Consider the following 13,024-nt stretch of genomic DNA (forward strand, 5'->3'; position numbering starts at 1 on the left):
GGTCCCGTAATCCCCAGGGCTTTTCTTTGTTATATGTTTTTGGCTATGCTGAGTCTTCATTGCGGTGCACAAACTCTCGTTGCCAAGCATGGGCTCGAGTACATAAGCTCAGTAGTCGTGGCTTGTGGCACGTGGGCGTAGTTGTGGCATCTTAGTCCCTGGACCAGGGATCGAACCCATGTCCCCTGGCAGGCAGATTCTTAACCACTGGGCCACCAGGCGAGGTGCCCCCTCCTATTCTCAGGCCTTTCAATTAGGACTACCTTTAGTCCTTTCCAGCACAGTATAGCCTGAGTCCTGTCTTCCTGGGGCTCGTCTCAGCACTCCCCTGTGGGGACCTAAATTCAATCACTTTCTGTAGGGTGTTAACTTTGACCCCTGGTGTAAGGTACGAAAGTAGTGAAAGTGTTAGTCACTCAGTCGTGTCTAACTCTCGTGACCCTATGGACTGTAACACCAGGCTTCTCTGCCCATGGGATTCTCCAGGCAAGAATACTGGAGTGGGCAACCATTCCCTTCTCCAGGGGAATCTTCCTGACCCAGGGATCGAACCTGTATCTCCTGCATTGCAGGCAGATTCCTACTGTCTGAGCCACCAGGGAAGGTGTGAGGTCTAACCATAGTAAATTGCTAGTGTCCAATTCCAGCATTATTCACAGGGCGTCTGACCGCAGGCCCTCTGTTACAACTTGTGGCTTCCCCATGAGTCTTTTCTTTTTTTAAATATTTATTCATTTGGCTGGGCTGTCTTAGTTGCAGCATACAAGATCTTTTTAGTTACAGAATGCCAGATCTAGTTCCCTGACCAGGGACTGAACATGGGTTCCCTGGTGGCTCAGACAGTAAAGCGTCTGCCTACAATGCGGGAGACCCGGTTTCAATCCCTGGGTGGGGAAGATCCCCTGGAGAAGGAACTGGCATCCCACTCCAGTATTCTTGCCCGGGAAATCCCATGGATGGAGAAGCCTGGTAGGCTACAGTCCACGGGGTCCCAAAGAGTCGGACACGACTGAGCGACTTCACTTTCACTTTCCCCCTGCATCAGAAGCATGGAGTCTAAGCCACTGGACCACCAGGGAAGTCTCCCACGACAGTCCTTTCCAGCCACCTCCTTTCCTCTGAGGCTCAATTTCCTTATCATCCCACTGAGCCCTCACCCAAGGTCCAGAGTTTCCCACTGGGGTCTACCCTGAGCTTACGTGCAAACATCTAACCCCAAAGTCTTCCCTTGGAGGATGAACTTCCATCTTCCTCGGAGGGCCTAACTTCCTTTCTTTTCTCTGAAATCTATACTGCTATTCCACTTCAGTCCCACTCCTGGGTCTGACTTTGGATCCCCAGTCCCCAGAGTCCCCTCCCTCAGTTCTTCCGGGGAAATTCGGCTCCCGACATTCAGCCTGGCACATCGTGAGCCCTTGTCAAACGCTTGCCGAACAAAAGATGGAGACAAGTGTGAGTTTGGTTCCTTTGGATATAGAAATCATCGCCACTGACCGATTCTCATGGAGGGTGAGATCATCCCATTTTCAGATGGGGACACTGAGGCACAGAGAGGGGAGTGCAGGTCACGGGCACTCGGAGGCAGGGTCAGAGCAGGATCCACGGCTCCATCACCCCGAGGGTGGGTCTCGGCGGACCAGCCCCTCCTTCAGGATGTCTCCCCCACCATGAAGGTGAGCGCCCTAAGGCACTACCGCAGACCTGGGGTGGGCAGCGAGTGGGTGCTCAGGAAGCCAGGGTCTCAGCAGGCCCAGAACCCACCCTGTCCCCCAGCTTCTGTAGCTGACGTCTCCTCTGCTCCACTTGACGCCGAAGCCGGGTCAGCACTAGCTCCGAGGCCTGGATCAGGCTGTGCTGTGGGGAACGAGAGGAGGAGGAAGGAGGCGGGCAGAGCTGGGATGCAGCTGGAGGGGTGAGGATTACACCGCCCCCCTCAAAGCTGGAAGCTTAGCCACGACCGGAGGTTGGAGAGAGGACCACCATGTGGGCGGAGGGAACGGGTCTCTGTGATGCGGTGAAGCTCAGACTCAGGGCCATGGCCTTCTGTGAATTTCTAGCGGGAGGAACAAAGCCCAGCCCCAGATGTGCGGGTCTGAGGTTAGAACTTGGGACGGAGGGGAAGGGGAAGAATCAAGACGAAGGGGAGCTCGAGGTGCACGGGAGCAAGGACTGACCACTGAACAGAGGCTGAGGTTAGAGCACGGCAGACGGGGACAGAGGTGAGACCCTGGCAGAAAAGGTTAGGCCCACAGGCCCGAGAAGGAGCAGACCACAGCGGCCAAGAGAGGAATATGTCACCACACAAGGGACGGAGCCAGACCCGGGCTGGAGGGTCAGAGTGGGGAGGTCACTGTGCAACGGCTTGACAGAGCACGGCAAGAGATGCTAGTGCGTGAGAGCGAGGTGGAGGGGAAGCCCCTCCCACTCTGGCCCAGCCTCAGACCCCTCCTCATCCTGGTCTACCCAGGGGCCCACCCTTCATCCCATGCACCGTGATTCAACCTCACGCCTTTTCCCTGGGGCCCAGCCTCTATCTCTATGTGGTCTAATCTGGACCATTCCCCTAATGGCTAGGCTGAAGGAAGAGGCCCCAGCAGAACCTTCACAGGAGGCAGTTTAAGCGCTCAGGTGAGACCACGTGGGGAAGGAGCCTGGAGTCAGGCCAGAGGCAGGGGGAAGGCAAACAGCAGATTAAGGAGACAGAGATACCTCATAGCTGAAGGGTGGGTGTCAGGCCACAGGGAGAAGGTCAGAGGTTATACTACACTGTGCTTAGTAGCTCAGTTGTGTCCAACTTTTTGCAACCCCCTGGACTGTAGCCTGCCAGGCTCCTCTGTCGATGGGATTTTTAGGCAAGGATACTGGAGTGGGTAGCCATTTCCTCCTCCAGGGGATCTTCCCAGGCCAGGGATCAAGCCTGGGTCTCCTGAGCTGCAGACGAATTCTTTACCTGCTGAGCCACTGGGGAAATCTCGTCTATGTTCGTTGGAGGTTAAGTAGAAAGGGATGGTTGTAGGCTGGACCTTGGACCTCGGGAATGGGTTGGATGTTAAACCATAAGGGCAGTGAAGCTGATGTGGGAGGGTGAGAGGTCAAAGTTCAGGAGAAGGCTGGCCGTTTGACAGCAGGTCAAGGGCATGACCACAGTGGAAAGTTCAGAGGTTAGACCAGAGTGGAAGGGCTCAAGGTTAGACTGTGGCAGAAAGCCGGAGACAGGCTGGAAGTGAGATCCCCGGGCAGGGTGAAGCGGGTCACACATGAGGAGGAGGGGGTGGCTGCAGGGGGAGGGCCGAGGTCAGTCAGGGGGCAGTGGGAGGGTGCAAATAGCTCACAGACGGATCTGTCCAGTCAGACAGAGCAGGGGGATGGAAGGTCAGAAGTACGGGGGGCTGAGGGAGGCCAGGGGGACGGGGGTGACAGATGGCGCAGCCAAGCCCCCTTCTCCTGGGCCAACAGGAGTCACACCCCACCCTCCACACCCAGGAGGAGGCCTGCAGCCAAGACTGCCCCCCTTGCCTGAAGGTGGGCTCAGGCCCCAGAGCTCCCTCTCCCCTGAGGACACGCCCTCACTGAGGCGGGTGAGACGTCCCGCCTCAGGGCCCCTGGCTACCTGCAGGATGTGCACGCCCTTCAGGGAGACCACGGCCAGCTCGCACAGCCCGTCCCCGGTCAGGTCCACATGTGCCATGGCCAGCAGGGGGCTGGAGAAGCCCCGCCGCCACAGCAAGCGGAAGCCACACTGGGCCCCGGGGAGCCCACGCCCGGGGCCGCAGTACTTGTAACAGAGCAGCTCCTGCAGGGGTGGGGGGTCAGGGTCACACGGTGGGCGTGGGGTCATGGGGGTGGGAACCAGGGTCACACAGGGGGACTGGAGTCACATGGGGGGATCGGAGTCACAAGGGGGATCAGAGTCACACGGGATTGAGGTCACATGGGGTGGTCAGGGTCACACGGTGGGCATCGGGGTCATAAGGGGATCACGGTCACACAGGGGGATGGGGTCACATGGGGTCAAGGTCACACAGGGGGGTCAGGGTCACATAGGGCTCAAGGTCACATGGAGGGGTTGGGGTCACATGAGGGGGTTGGGGTCCCACGGGGGAAGGCAAGCGGCACAGGGCATGGGCTGTGACAGTCCCACCCCTTGGTCCCACCTGTCCATAGGTGGCCACCAGTACTTCCGGCCGCCCGTCCAGATCGATGTCGGTGACCAGGCCACAGAGGACACTGTCAAACTGGTCACTGCCCGGCAGGAGAAGCTGGTCTTCGAGCCCCCGGCTCAGCAGGTCGCTGAGGGTCAGAACACAGCAGGAAGACTGGGGTCAAGTGCAGTGCCCGCCACCCCGAGCACCAGATCCTCACGTGTCAGGTCTGGAGGCTCTGTTCCTGCTGAAGCTTGGACACCCTCGTCTCCAAGCCGGCCACCCTCCTATCCACCCAGAGGTGCTCAAGGCATCTCCGATCCGGACACTCACACGGTCACCTGAAGGTGGGATCATCTCAGTCCCATGTGGAAACCCACACCATTCCTTCTGGGGACCCTGTCGCCTCCAATCTGGACACATGCGTAGTCCTCTGGAGCCTGGACCCAATACTGGACACCTTCACGGCCCACCAGGTGTGCACAGCTGGCTTGCACTGGCTCACAGGCTGACTAGGACATTTTCAGAAACCCTGAGAGCGTGCTGACATTGTGTCAGTGACTCGAAATCCCACCGTGGTGAGAGCACTGACGTGGGCAGACGTTACAAACCAGGGCTTTCTCCCACACAGAGCCGGTGGTTAAATACCTGCAACATGTTCTGCACCCCAAGGAGCTTTCCAGGTGGTGGCAGAGGCAAAAGAACCCACCTGCCAATGCAGGTTCGACCCCTGGGGTGGTAAGATCCCCTGAAGGAGGGCATGGCAACCCATCCAATTCTGTTGCCTGGAGAATCCCATGGACAGAGGAGCCTGGCAGGCTGCGGTCCATGGGGATCGCAAAGAGTCGGACTGAATAACCTAGCACACACCCATCCCAGCGGCGCTGGACGTCTCAGTTCCCACCCCGAGGTCTCAGCACATCTCCTACAAGTTCTAGATTAAAACACTTGGTGCTTCTCTCCCTGGGACATGGACACCTTTACCTACCCAGCCCTGAACCACCACACCCAAAACTTTACTTTCTGTGGAGAATGAACAGGTTAGGCCGTGGTGCAAAGGCACAGGGCCCGCCCGCCTCCACGTGCCCCTCACCGGTACACCACCGCCGGCTCCAACATGCTGGCCACCAGCACGCTGTACTCCTCCCGCTGTGGCCTGTCCTCCATCTCTGGAGAAGGAACAGAGGTGGGGAAGGTGTGAGCGGACAGGTCCCAGGTCCCTCCTCCCCACCCCTCCATACCTGAGAGGAACACAGGTTAGACTCCTAGAGTCGGACACGACCGAAGCGACTTAGCAGCAGCAGCAGAAAAGCTTGACGACGGGTTGGTTACAGGTGGAGGGTTAGAGGTTAGACCACGAGAGGAGGATGGAGGTCAGAGGTCAGGAGGAGGAATAGGTGTTGGATAACAGTTTAAAAAGCCCAAGGTTAGGGGACTTCCCTGGTGGCCCAGGAATTAAGACTGTGCTTCCAGTGCAGCGGATGCAGGTTTGATCCCTGATTGGGGAACTAAGAACTAAGATCCCACATGCCATGAGGCACAAAGTCAAGACAAAATTCAAGGTTAGACCACCAGGTTAGATGAGAACATGGTTAGATGAGAATATGAAAGTCCTCAGATCACTGTAGGGGTATCAGGGGTAAACCACAGGAGGAGGGATGGAAGACAGACCACAGAGGTCAGACCAAGAGAACACCAAGGACTTCTCTGGTGGCCCTGCGGTTAAGGATCTGACTTGCAATAAAAGAGACGCAAGTTGGGGAACTGAGATCCCACATGCCACAGAGCAGTCAAGTCCGAGCGCCGCAACTAGAGGGTTTGTGCGTAGCAAGGAAAGATCCCGCATGCCACAACTAGGACCCAACGCAGCCAAATAAAGAAAGAAAAAGAAAAACACGAGAGAAGGACAGACCAGAATAAGAGGAACAGATCAACACGTTGGGGGAAAGGAGAGACCGCGAGTCCGGGGCCAGTGCTGAGTCCATGAGAAGAATTTGGGTCTGAATGGCAGCAAGACACAGAATGACAAGTCCTGAGGCCCGAGACGGGGGTCAGGGTAAGTGGCACAGTGAGGGGTGAAGGTTAGAGACACCAAGGGGAAGGCGGAAGTTCAACTCCAGGGTAAAAGGTCAGGTTAAAGGTTAGACCACCACCGGGCCAAGTAGCTGGGAGTGAAATTCAGGAGCGTGGGGGGGAGAGATGGGGCAGGGTAAGTCCTGGGCCGGAGTGGGGCACCCAGCAGGACGGGAGGAAGGAATGATGGGAGCAGGACGTTTAGGGAGAGGGGTACAAACGTGGGTGGGGGGAGCCGAGCCCACGCCCGGAACTCACCCTCGGGGGCCGAAAGGCTGAACACGATCACTCGGGAAATGGGGCCGTCCTGAAGGATGGTCCACGTCTGCAGGACCTCTGTGTGGAGGGCGAGGACTCAGGGTCCGCCTTCAGCACTGAGTGTGAGCCCCCGTCCCGGGACCCACCCCCAGCCCTGAGCGCCCCGGGCCCCGCCCAAGCCCGCCCCCAGCCTGCACTGCCAGCCCCGCCCCAAGCCCGGAGCGCCCGCCCCGCCCCCAAGCCCGCCCAAGGCCCCGCCCCTAACCGTGTCCGAGCCCCGCCCCGTCATCACCTCGACTCTGCTGGTCCACGTGGGCGACGCGAACGTAACCGCTCTGACAGCCCAGAGCTGTGAGTCGCCGGGATGTGCCGGGCAGGTTGTGCACGTCAAGCCACAGGACGCTGGGGGTGGACAGGTGGACAGAGGGGCCCTCGGGCCGTCACCAGGTCCCAGCCCCCACCCTCTATCTCCGCCTCCCTACAAGCATCCACCCCACCCCTCCCCCTAGAAGAGCCTTGGGCCTCCTCTGGGCTTGATTTCCCTAGGGCTCAATTCCCACCACCCAGATTTCTCGGAGCCCGCCTGCCCCGGTCCCTGCTGGCCTGTCGGGGGCTCGCCTACCTACTGGTCAGGTTTGTGAGCTCTGGGAAGAGGTTTTCCACAGGCTGTTCTTCAAACTGATGCAGTCCCTCGTTCTGGGGGAACCGAGACCCGCCACCCGCTTGGAGTCAGTGGCTGGTTTCACATACCGCCCTCCACCCCCGACCCTCCGACCCCAGTCCACGGTGGCCCCAGCAGGGCTCTGCTCACCACGCCTCCTCCGCCTCACCTCCTTGTACAGATGAATGGCTGGGTCATTCCCACTCAGCAGAAACACGGTCTCCAGTTGATCCCCGACCTGGACCCTGAAAGCAAAAAACTCTAGAACACCAGTATGGTGCACCTTGAGTGTGGTAGAGTTCGTCAGTTTTAAAACTCTCCTCTTGAAAAAACTCTTGCTTGCAAGAACCCTGTCATTCTAGGCTTCAGACACTGGATCCACAGTGAAGATGCAGAACTGTAGAAACTGACTCTTGAAGAATCACAGGATTGTACAGCTTTCCAATCTCAGAAACTCAGCATGTTAGAACCTTCTGTTTCTAGAGCCCTCACCTGCTAGAATCTTCATTCTGGATGTGGGTTCAGGAATGAACGTGGAGCTCTGAGAATGGGCTGCAGAACCTCAGAACATTAGTATCTCTTTACCCTAGAACCCCAGTGTTCTAGAAGTTCTGTTTTCTGTCTCCTTCAAGACACTAGAACTTTTGGAAATTGCCATCATGGTATTCAGACTCAGAATTGGTAGACTATCCAGATCATAGAACCCAGAATATTAGTGGGTTAGAAACTTCAGTTTCTCAAACTCTCATCTGATAGACCTGAGGTTGGCCAATTATGACCTGCAGGCTAAATCTCACTCACTGTTTTGTTTGGCCATGCCACATGCACGGTCTTAGCTCCCTGACCAGGGATCGAACCCATGCCCCCGGCTGTGGGAGTGCAATCTGAACCAAGGGACAACCAGGGGAGTCCCTCCCCTGTTTTTGTAAATAAAGTTTTATTGGAACACAGCCACAGATATTCATTCATACAGTGTCCATGGCTGCCTTCTTGTTACAGTGGCCAACCTAAGCGGCTGTGAGACAGACTAAATAGAAAATGTTTGGCAACTCCTGTGCTAGAACACTGGTGTTCCAGAATGGAATTCTTATACTTTGGGATCCTAGCACATCAGTACTCTTCATGGTCTGTATTCTGTCTCCTTGAGATATGATAATGTTCAGTTCAGTTCAGTTCAGTCGCTCAGTCGTGTCCGACTCTTTGCGACCCCATGAATCGCAGCACGCCAGGCCTCCCTGTCCGTCTCCCGGAGTTCACTCAGACTCACGTCCGTCGAGTCCGTGATGCCATCCAGCCATCTCAACCTCTGTCGTCCCCTTCTCCTCCTGCCCCCAATCCAGGACCTTAATATTACAGTATCTCAGAATCATCAAACTGTAGATCTTTCAGATCTTGGAATCTCAGAGCTAATAACTCAAGGAAAAAAAAAAAGCACTTCTGGATCTTGGAATGCCCTAATCTAGAATATCAAAACTTGAGAGTTCTACAGGTCTGGAAATGAAGCACTCAATTAACTCTCAAATTATCTAGTTCAGGGGGTTCCCTGGTGGCTCAGACAGTAAAGAATCTGCTTGCAATGCAGGAGATGCAGGTTCGATCCCTGAGTCAGGAAGGTCCCCTGGAGAAGAGAATGGCTACCTACTCCAGTATTCTTGTCTGGAGAATTCCACGAACAGAGGAGCCCAGAGGGCTACAGTCCATGGGGTCACAAAGAGTTGGACACGACTTAGTGACTAACACCATCTAGTTCAGGGATTGCAAAATGGTAGCCCATTAGCTGAGTATGGTCCATGGCTACCTTAAATGCATTATGCTCTAAAAAACAAACGAGTCTGATTGTTTATAGGTGGGTTTGTGGTCTTCAGTATGCTACAGCCTCTGCTCTCTCAACATACACACACACACACACACACACACACACACGTGCACACATATACTCCCTAATGTATCAAGCCTGTGATTTACTTACTCTGCGTGGCATAGTTGGAAAGGAGTGAACTGGAGCTCCAGGTTCAGGCAGCTCTCTGCAGGGGGAGCGGAGGCAGTTAGGTACCGGGGATGGGACTGCATCCCCCACCCTTTCCTCATCCCTCTTTCCCTCCAGGCCACACTTACGAGCAATGGAGTCGAGGTTGTACTCAGAGCCAGGCTCGTAGTCACAGTAAATGTTAAGGAAGGGGCTGCCCTTGTCCCCAGAATCCTGGGAGAGGAGACTGGCCTCAGGGGAAGGCAGAAGCAGCAAGAGGGATTTGGGGAAGACTCAGTAAGGAGGAGAAAATGGATAGATGGATGGGCTCTGGGTACCTTAATGAACGTGATCCCCACAACCAGACCCCGCTTTGGGGGTGACTTGTTGAAGGTGTCAATGGAGACAATCTCTGCATCCACTGGGAGAGGAGAGTTCAAAGTTCACATTTCAGGCAGGCCCGTGACCCCAATATTTCCAACCACGGTGACCCTTGACCTCTACAGCTCAGTCATCTCTCACCACTACAAATTATGACTGTTGGGTCCCAGTGGGTCCTGTTCACCATCACCAGGGTAGGAGTAATCCTGGTTTCTGAGTCATCCTGAACCCGAACTACTTCAGGCCCCTATTTATCCCTGTCTTCTGACCCCAGTGCCTCCAGATTACCAGCTTTGACCCCCTTCAATCACCATCACCCTGATCCCGTTCGCCCATCATGGTGACCTGGCCCAAGACAGAGCCTCAGAAACCTTCTCAACACTACGTTCCGAGCCCCCAGCCCGACGGCGCCACGCACCGGGAATGTAATTGAACTGCAGCTCCTTCGCCACGGGCCGGATTTTCTGTCGGAGGTCTTGGTAGCGGAAGCCTAGCACCTTGCCTTTAAGGGTGGCGGCCAGCAGCTCCCCGCGCCCGCCCGCGCCGCCTGCTAGCCCATACACATTGCTCTGCGACGAGAAGCGTGTGAAGCTGTCCTCGCGCAGCGGGCAAGGCCCTGCGGCCATGGCCGCCTCCCCCATCATGTCCCTCAACCACTCATTCCCAGAGCCCCCACAGCGGCCCGCTCTACCCGTGGATCGCCGGGCGTCCGCGGGGCGCGCAGACCGATTACGTGAAGAAGCTGCGGTTTACAAAGAAGCTGCCCTTTACAAAGATGGCCGCCAGCCGGGCTGCCCTCCATACTTTGCTTCAACGCGCCTGCGCGCTCCTGCTTGGTCCTTTTCAGGGCCGAGGCGACTGCGATTTGCAAATTAAGCGGTCCATGGGGTCGCGAAGAGTCGGACACGACTGAGCGACTTCCCTTTCACTTTTCACTTTCATGCATTAGAGACGGAAATGGCAACCCACTCCAGTGTTCTTGCCTGGAGAATCCCAGGGACGGGGGAGCCTGGTGGGCTGCCGTCTGTGGGGTCACACAGAGTCGGACACGACTGAAGTGACTTAGCAGCAACAGCAACAGACAGAGGTACATAGTATGTTTGACCAATCAAGAAATTGAGGCACAAAGTAATTTGTCTAAGATCAGTTAGAAGCCGCAGTGTTGGAACCCAAACAAGATAGAGCCATAGTTTATTATTTTAATCACATCACTTAAAACTTTTTTTTTTTTTTGCCTCATAGTGCTGCTTATGGGATCTTAGTTCCCCCATCAGGCATTAAACCAGACCCTAGGCAGTGAAAGTGCTAGTCCTAACCACTGGACCACCAGGGGATTCTCTCCCATCACCTTTAAAGTGGTGAAATGCATTCTGCTTACCCCAAGGAAACAGTTCTAGCTATCTGTCCTGGCAAATAACCTTCACCTTATCTACTGAAAAAGGCTTGGTGGCTCAGATGGTAAAGAATTTGTCTACAATGCCAGAGACCCGGGTTTGACCTCTTGGTCAAGAAGATCCCCTGGAGAAAGGAATGGCTACCCACTCCAGTATTCTTGCCTGGAGAATTCCATGGACAGAGGAACCTGGCGGGCTACAGTCCATTGGGTCCCAGAGAATCAGACAGGACTGAGTGACTAACATTTCACTTTTTCTTTCTTTACTGAAAGCTGACTTTATGCCAGTCATGTTGGCCGATGATCTCATTGAATCCTCACAGCTACCCTATTCTTGTTTCCCTGCCTTCATTTATTCAACATGTATTGAGCACTTACTCTGTGCCAAGATATCCTTTATGAATTTATCTCAATAAACTCTTGCAACAACCCTGGAAAGAAGTTTATTACCCCAATTTATAGAAAACAAAACGGAGGCTGGGGGAGAATAAATTCCTTGACTGATGTGATAGTAAGTGCTGGAGAAAGGATGATGTCTTCTGGGATTCATGTATATACATATTTGTCCTTAGAAGAGCATCAAGGGTGTGGGGACTCTGTATGGTATTTCCAGAAGACATGAATTGGCCAGCTGTCCTGACCACCTTGAATAATATTCTGTCACCTGCTTCCAGGCAGAAAGAGGACATACACACATGCACGTGCAGACTGCAAAACTCATGAAGGCAGTGACTGGATCTCCTTTGTTCACAGTCAAATCGCCAATACCTGGACCACAAGGTTTTTCATGAAGTGAGCATTTAGTAAATATGTTAAGATCCCCAAGCTATGTACCAGACCCTTTGCCAAGCACCTGGGACACTGCTGCCTAAGAAGCATGAGAAGAGTTCTCCAAGGCAGATTCGATCTGGAAGGTGATGAAAAGAAAGGAGTTTGTGTCAAACACAGGTCTAGCTATGTTGGTTAATGCTGTAACCCCGGGGACTGCACCAGGGCATGGCACACAGTAGGTGCTTAACAGATACCCAGGGATTAGATGGAAGGAGGGGTGTGTTCTTCCACTTCTAAAGAATGTGTTCTTCAGGCTTTAAAAAATTAATTTATTTGGCTGTGCCAGGTCTTAATTGCAGCATGTGGGATCTAGTTCCCCCACCAGGGTTCTAAGCTGTGTCTCCTGCCTTGGAAGGCAGACTGTTAACCACTGCACCAAGGAAGTCCCTTGAGCACTTTTAATATGATTTTAAAGCACACCCAGGGTTGAAAATCACTACACTACTTAGCCTTCTGCAAGTGCCATGGCAGACATTGGTAATCAATCTGAGGTCTCAGGAGTCTTAACTGAGCTCGAGGCAGCCATCATCAATTGATTAGCGCTGTGGGAGAAGCCGGAGAAGGCAATGGCACCCCACTCCAGTACTCTTGCCTGGAAAATCCCATGGACGGAGGAGCCTGGTAGGCTACAGTCCATGGGGTTGCTAAGAGTTGGACACGACTGGGCGACTTCACTTTCACATTTCCCTTTCATGCATTGGAGAAGGAAATGGCAACACATTCCAGTGTTCTTGCCTGGAGAATCCCAGGGACGGGGGAGCCTGGTGGGCTGCCATCTATGGGGTCGCAAAGAGTCGGACACGACTGCAGCGACTTAGCAGCAGCAGCAGTGGGAGAAGCGGAGGGGGACAGAGGAGCAGGGCAGAGTGTCACACAGAGGCCACTCTCGACACAGGGTGAGCCTGAACCTTTCCCGAGCTCCTTCCAGGCTCGAAGCTGGAGCAGCTCCGGGGAGCCTGCCCTGGTTTCCCAGGCAGCCCCGGTTCACATCCTGATGTCATGCCAGTGACACTGAGTCCGCCTTCTGGCACTGGCCCTCCTCCGGCTGTCCTCCCACCCCCAGTGAGGACCGGCCTGGCCCAGGGCCGGCTGGAAGCACACGCACACCAGACCGCCCACTGACAGAGAGGTCCACGTGCTGGATCAGGAGGAGGAGGTGGCTGGGCCCTGCCCTCCTTTCCTGGGCAAAGGGTTCCTGCTGTTTGCGCTCCCCCTCCCCACACCCACCTGTCCTTGTGCTCCGCCTGCCAAGGCCGCTCCCTCCCCTCCCTCTGACAGATGGAACAGTGCCTCTGGGGCTTCTGGCCTTCCCTCCAGGG

General features: G+C 55.1%; 1 protein-coding gene across 1 annotated transcript; it reads right to left on the minus strand.

Moving 5' to 3' along the window:
* On the minus strand, positions 1,454 to 10,231 carry KPTN (kaptin, actin binding protein). The gene is made up of 12 exons (XM_018062677.1): positions 9,900 to 10,231; positions 9,439 to 9,521; positions 9,250 to 9,334; positions 9,104 to 9,158; positions 7,304 to 7,379; positions 7,096 to 7,169; positions 6,766 to 6,875; positions 6,474 to 6,551; positions 5,236 to 5,311; positions 4,155 to 4,290; positions 3,611 to 3,793; positions 1,454 to 1,854 (listed from the first exon to the last, which is right to left on the minus strand). The coding sequence occupies exons 1-12, from the start codon at positions 10,123 to 10,125 to the stop codon at positions 1,726 to 1,728; spliced, it is 1,311 nt and encodes a 436-aa protein (XP_017918166.1). The 5' UTR covers positions 10,126 to 10,231; the 3' UTR covers positions 1,454 to 1,725.

The sequence above is a fragment of the Capra hircus genome, chromosome 18 (assembly GCF_001704415.2).
Source record: "Capra hircus breed San Clemente chromosome 18, ASM170441v1, whole genome shotgun sequence".
NCBI lineage: Eukaryota > Metazoa > Chordata > Mammalia > Artiodactyla > Bovidae > Capra > Capra hircus.

Bases quoted from the DNA above. Each gene is read 5' to 3' on its own strand.
- KPTN (XM_018062677.1), bottom strand. From the start codon at position 10,125: ATGATGGGGGAGGCGGCCATGGCCGCAGGGCCTTGCCCGCTGCGCGAG. The intron at 9,522-9,899 runs GTGCGTGGCGCC...CTCCTCTCCCAG, and splicing joins GCAGTTCAATTACATTCCCG to TGGATGCAGAGATTGTCTCC. The intron at 7,170-7,303 runs GTGAGGCGGAGG...CGGTTCCCCCAG, and splicing joins CCATTCATCTGTACAAGGAG to AACGAGGGACTGCATCAGTT.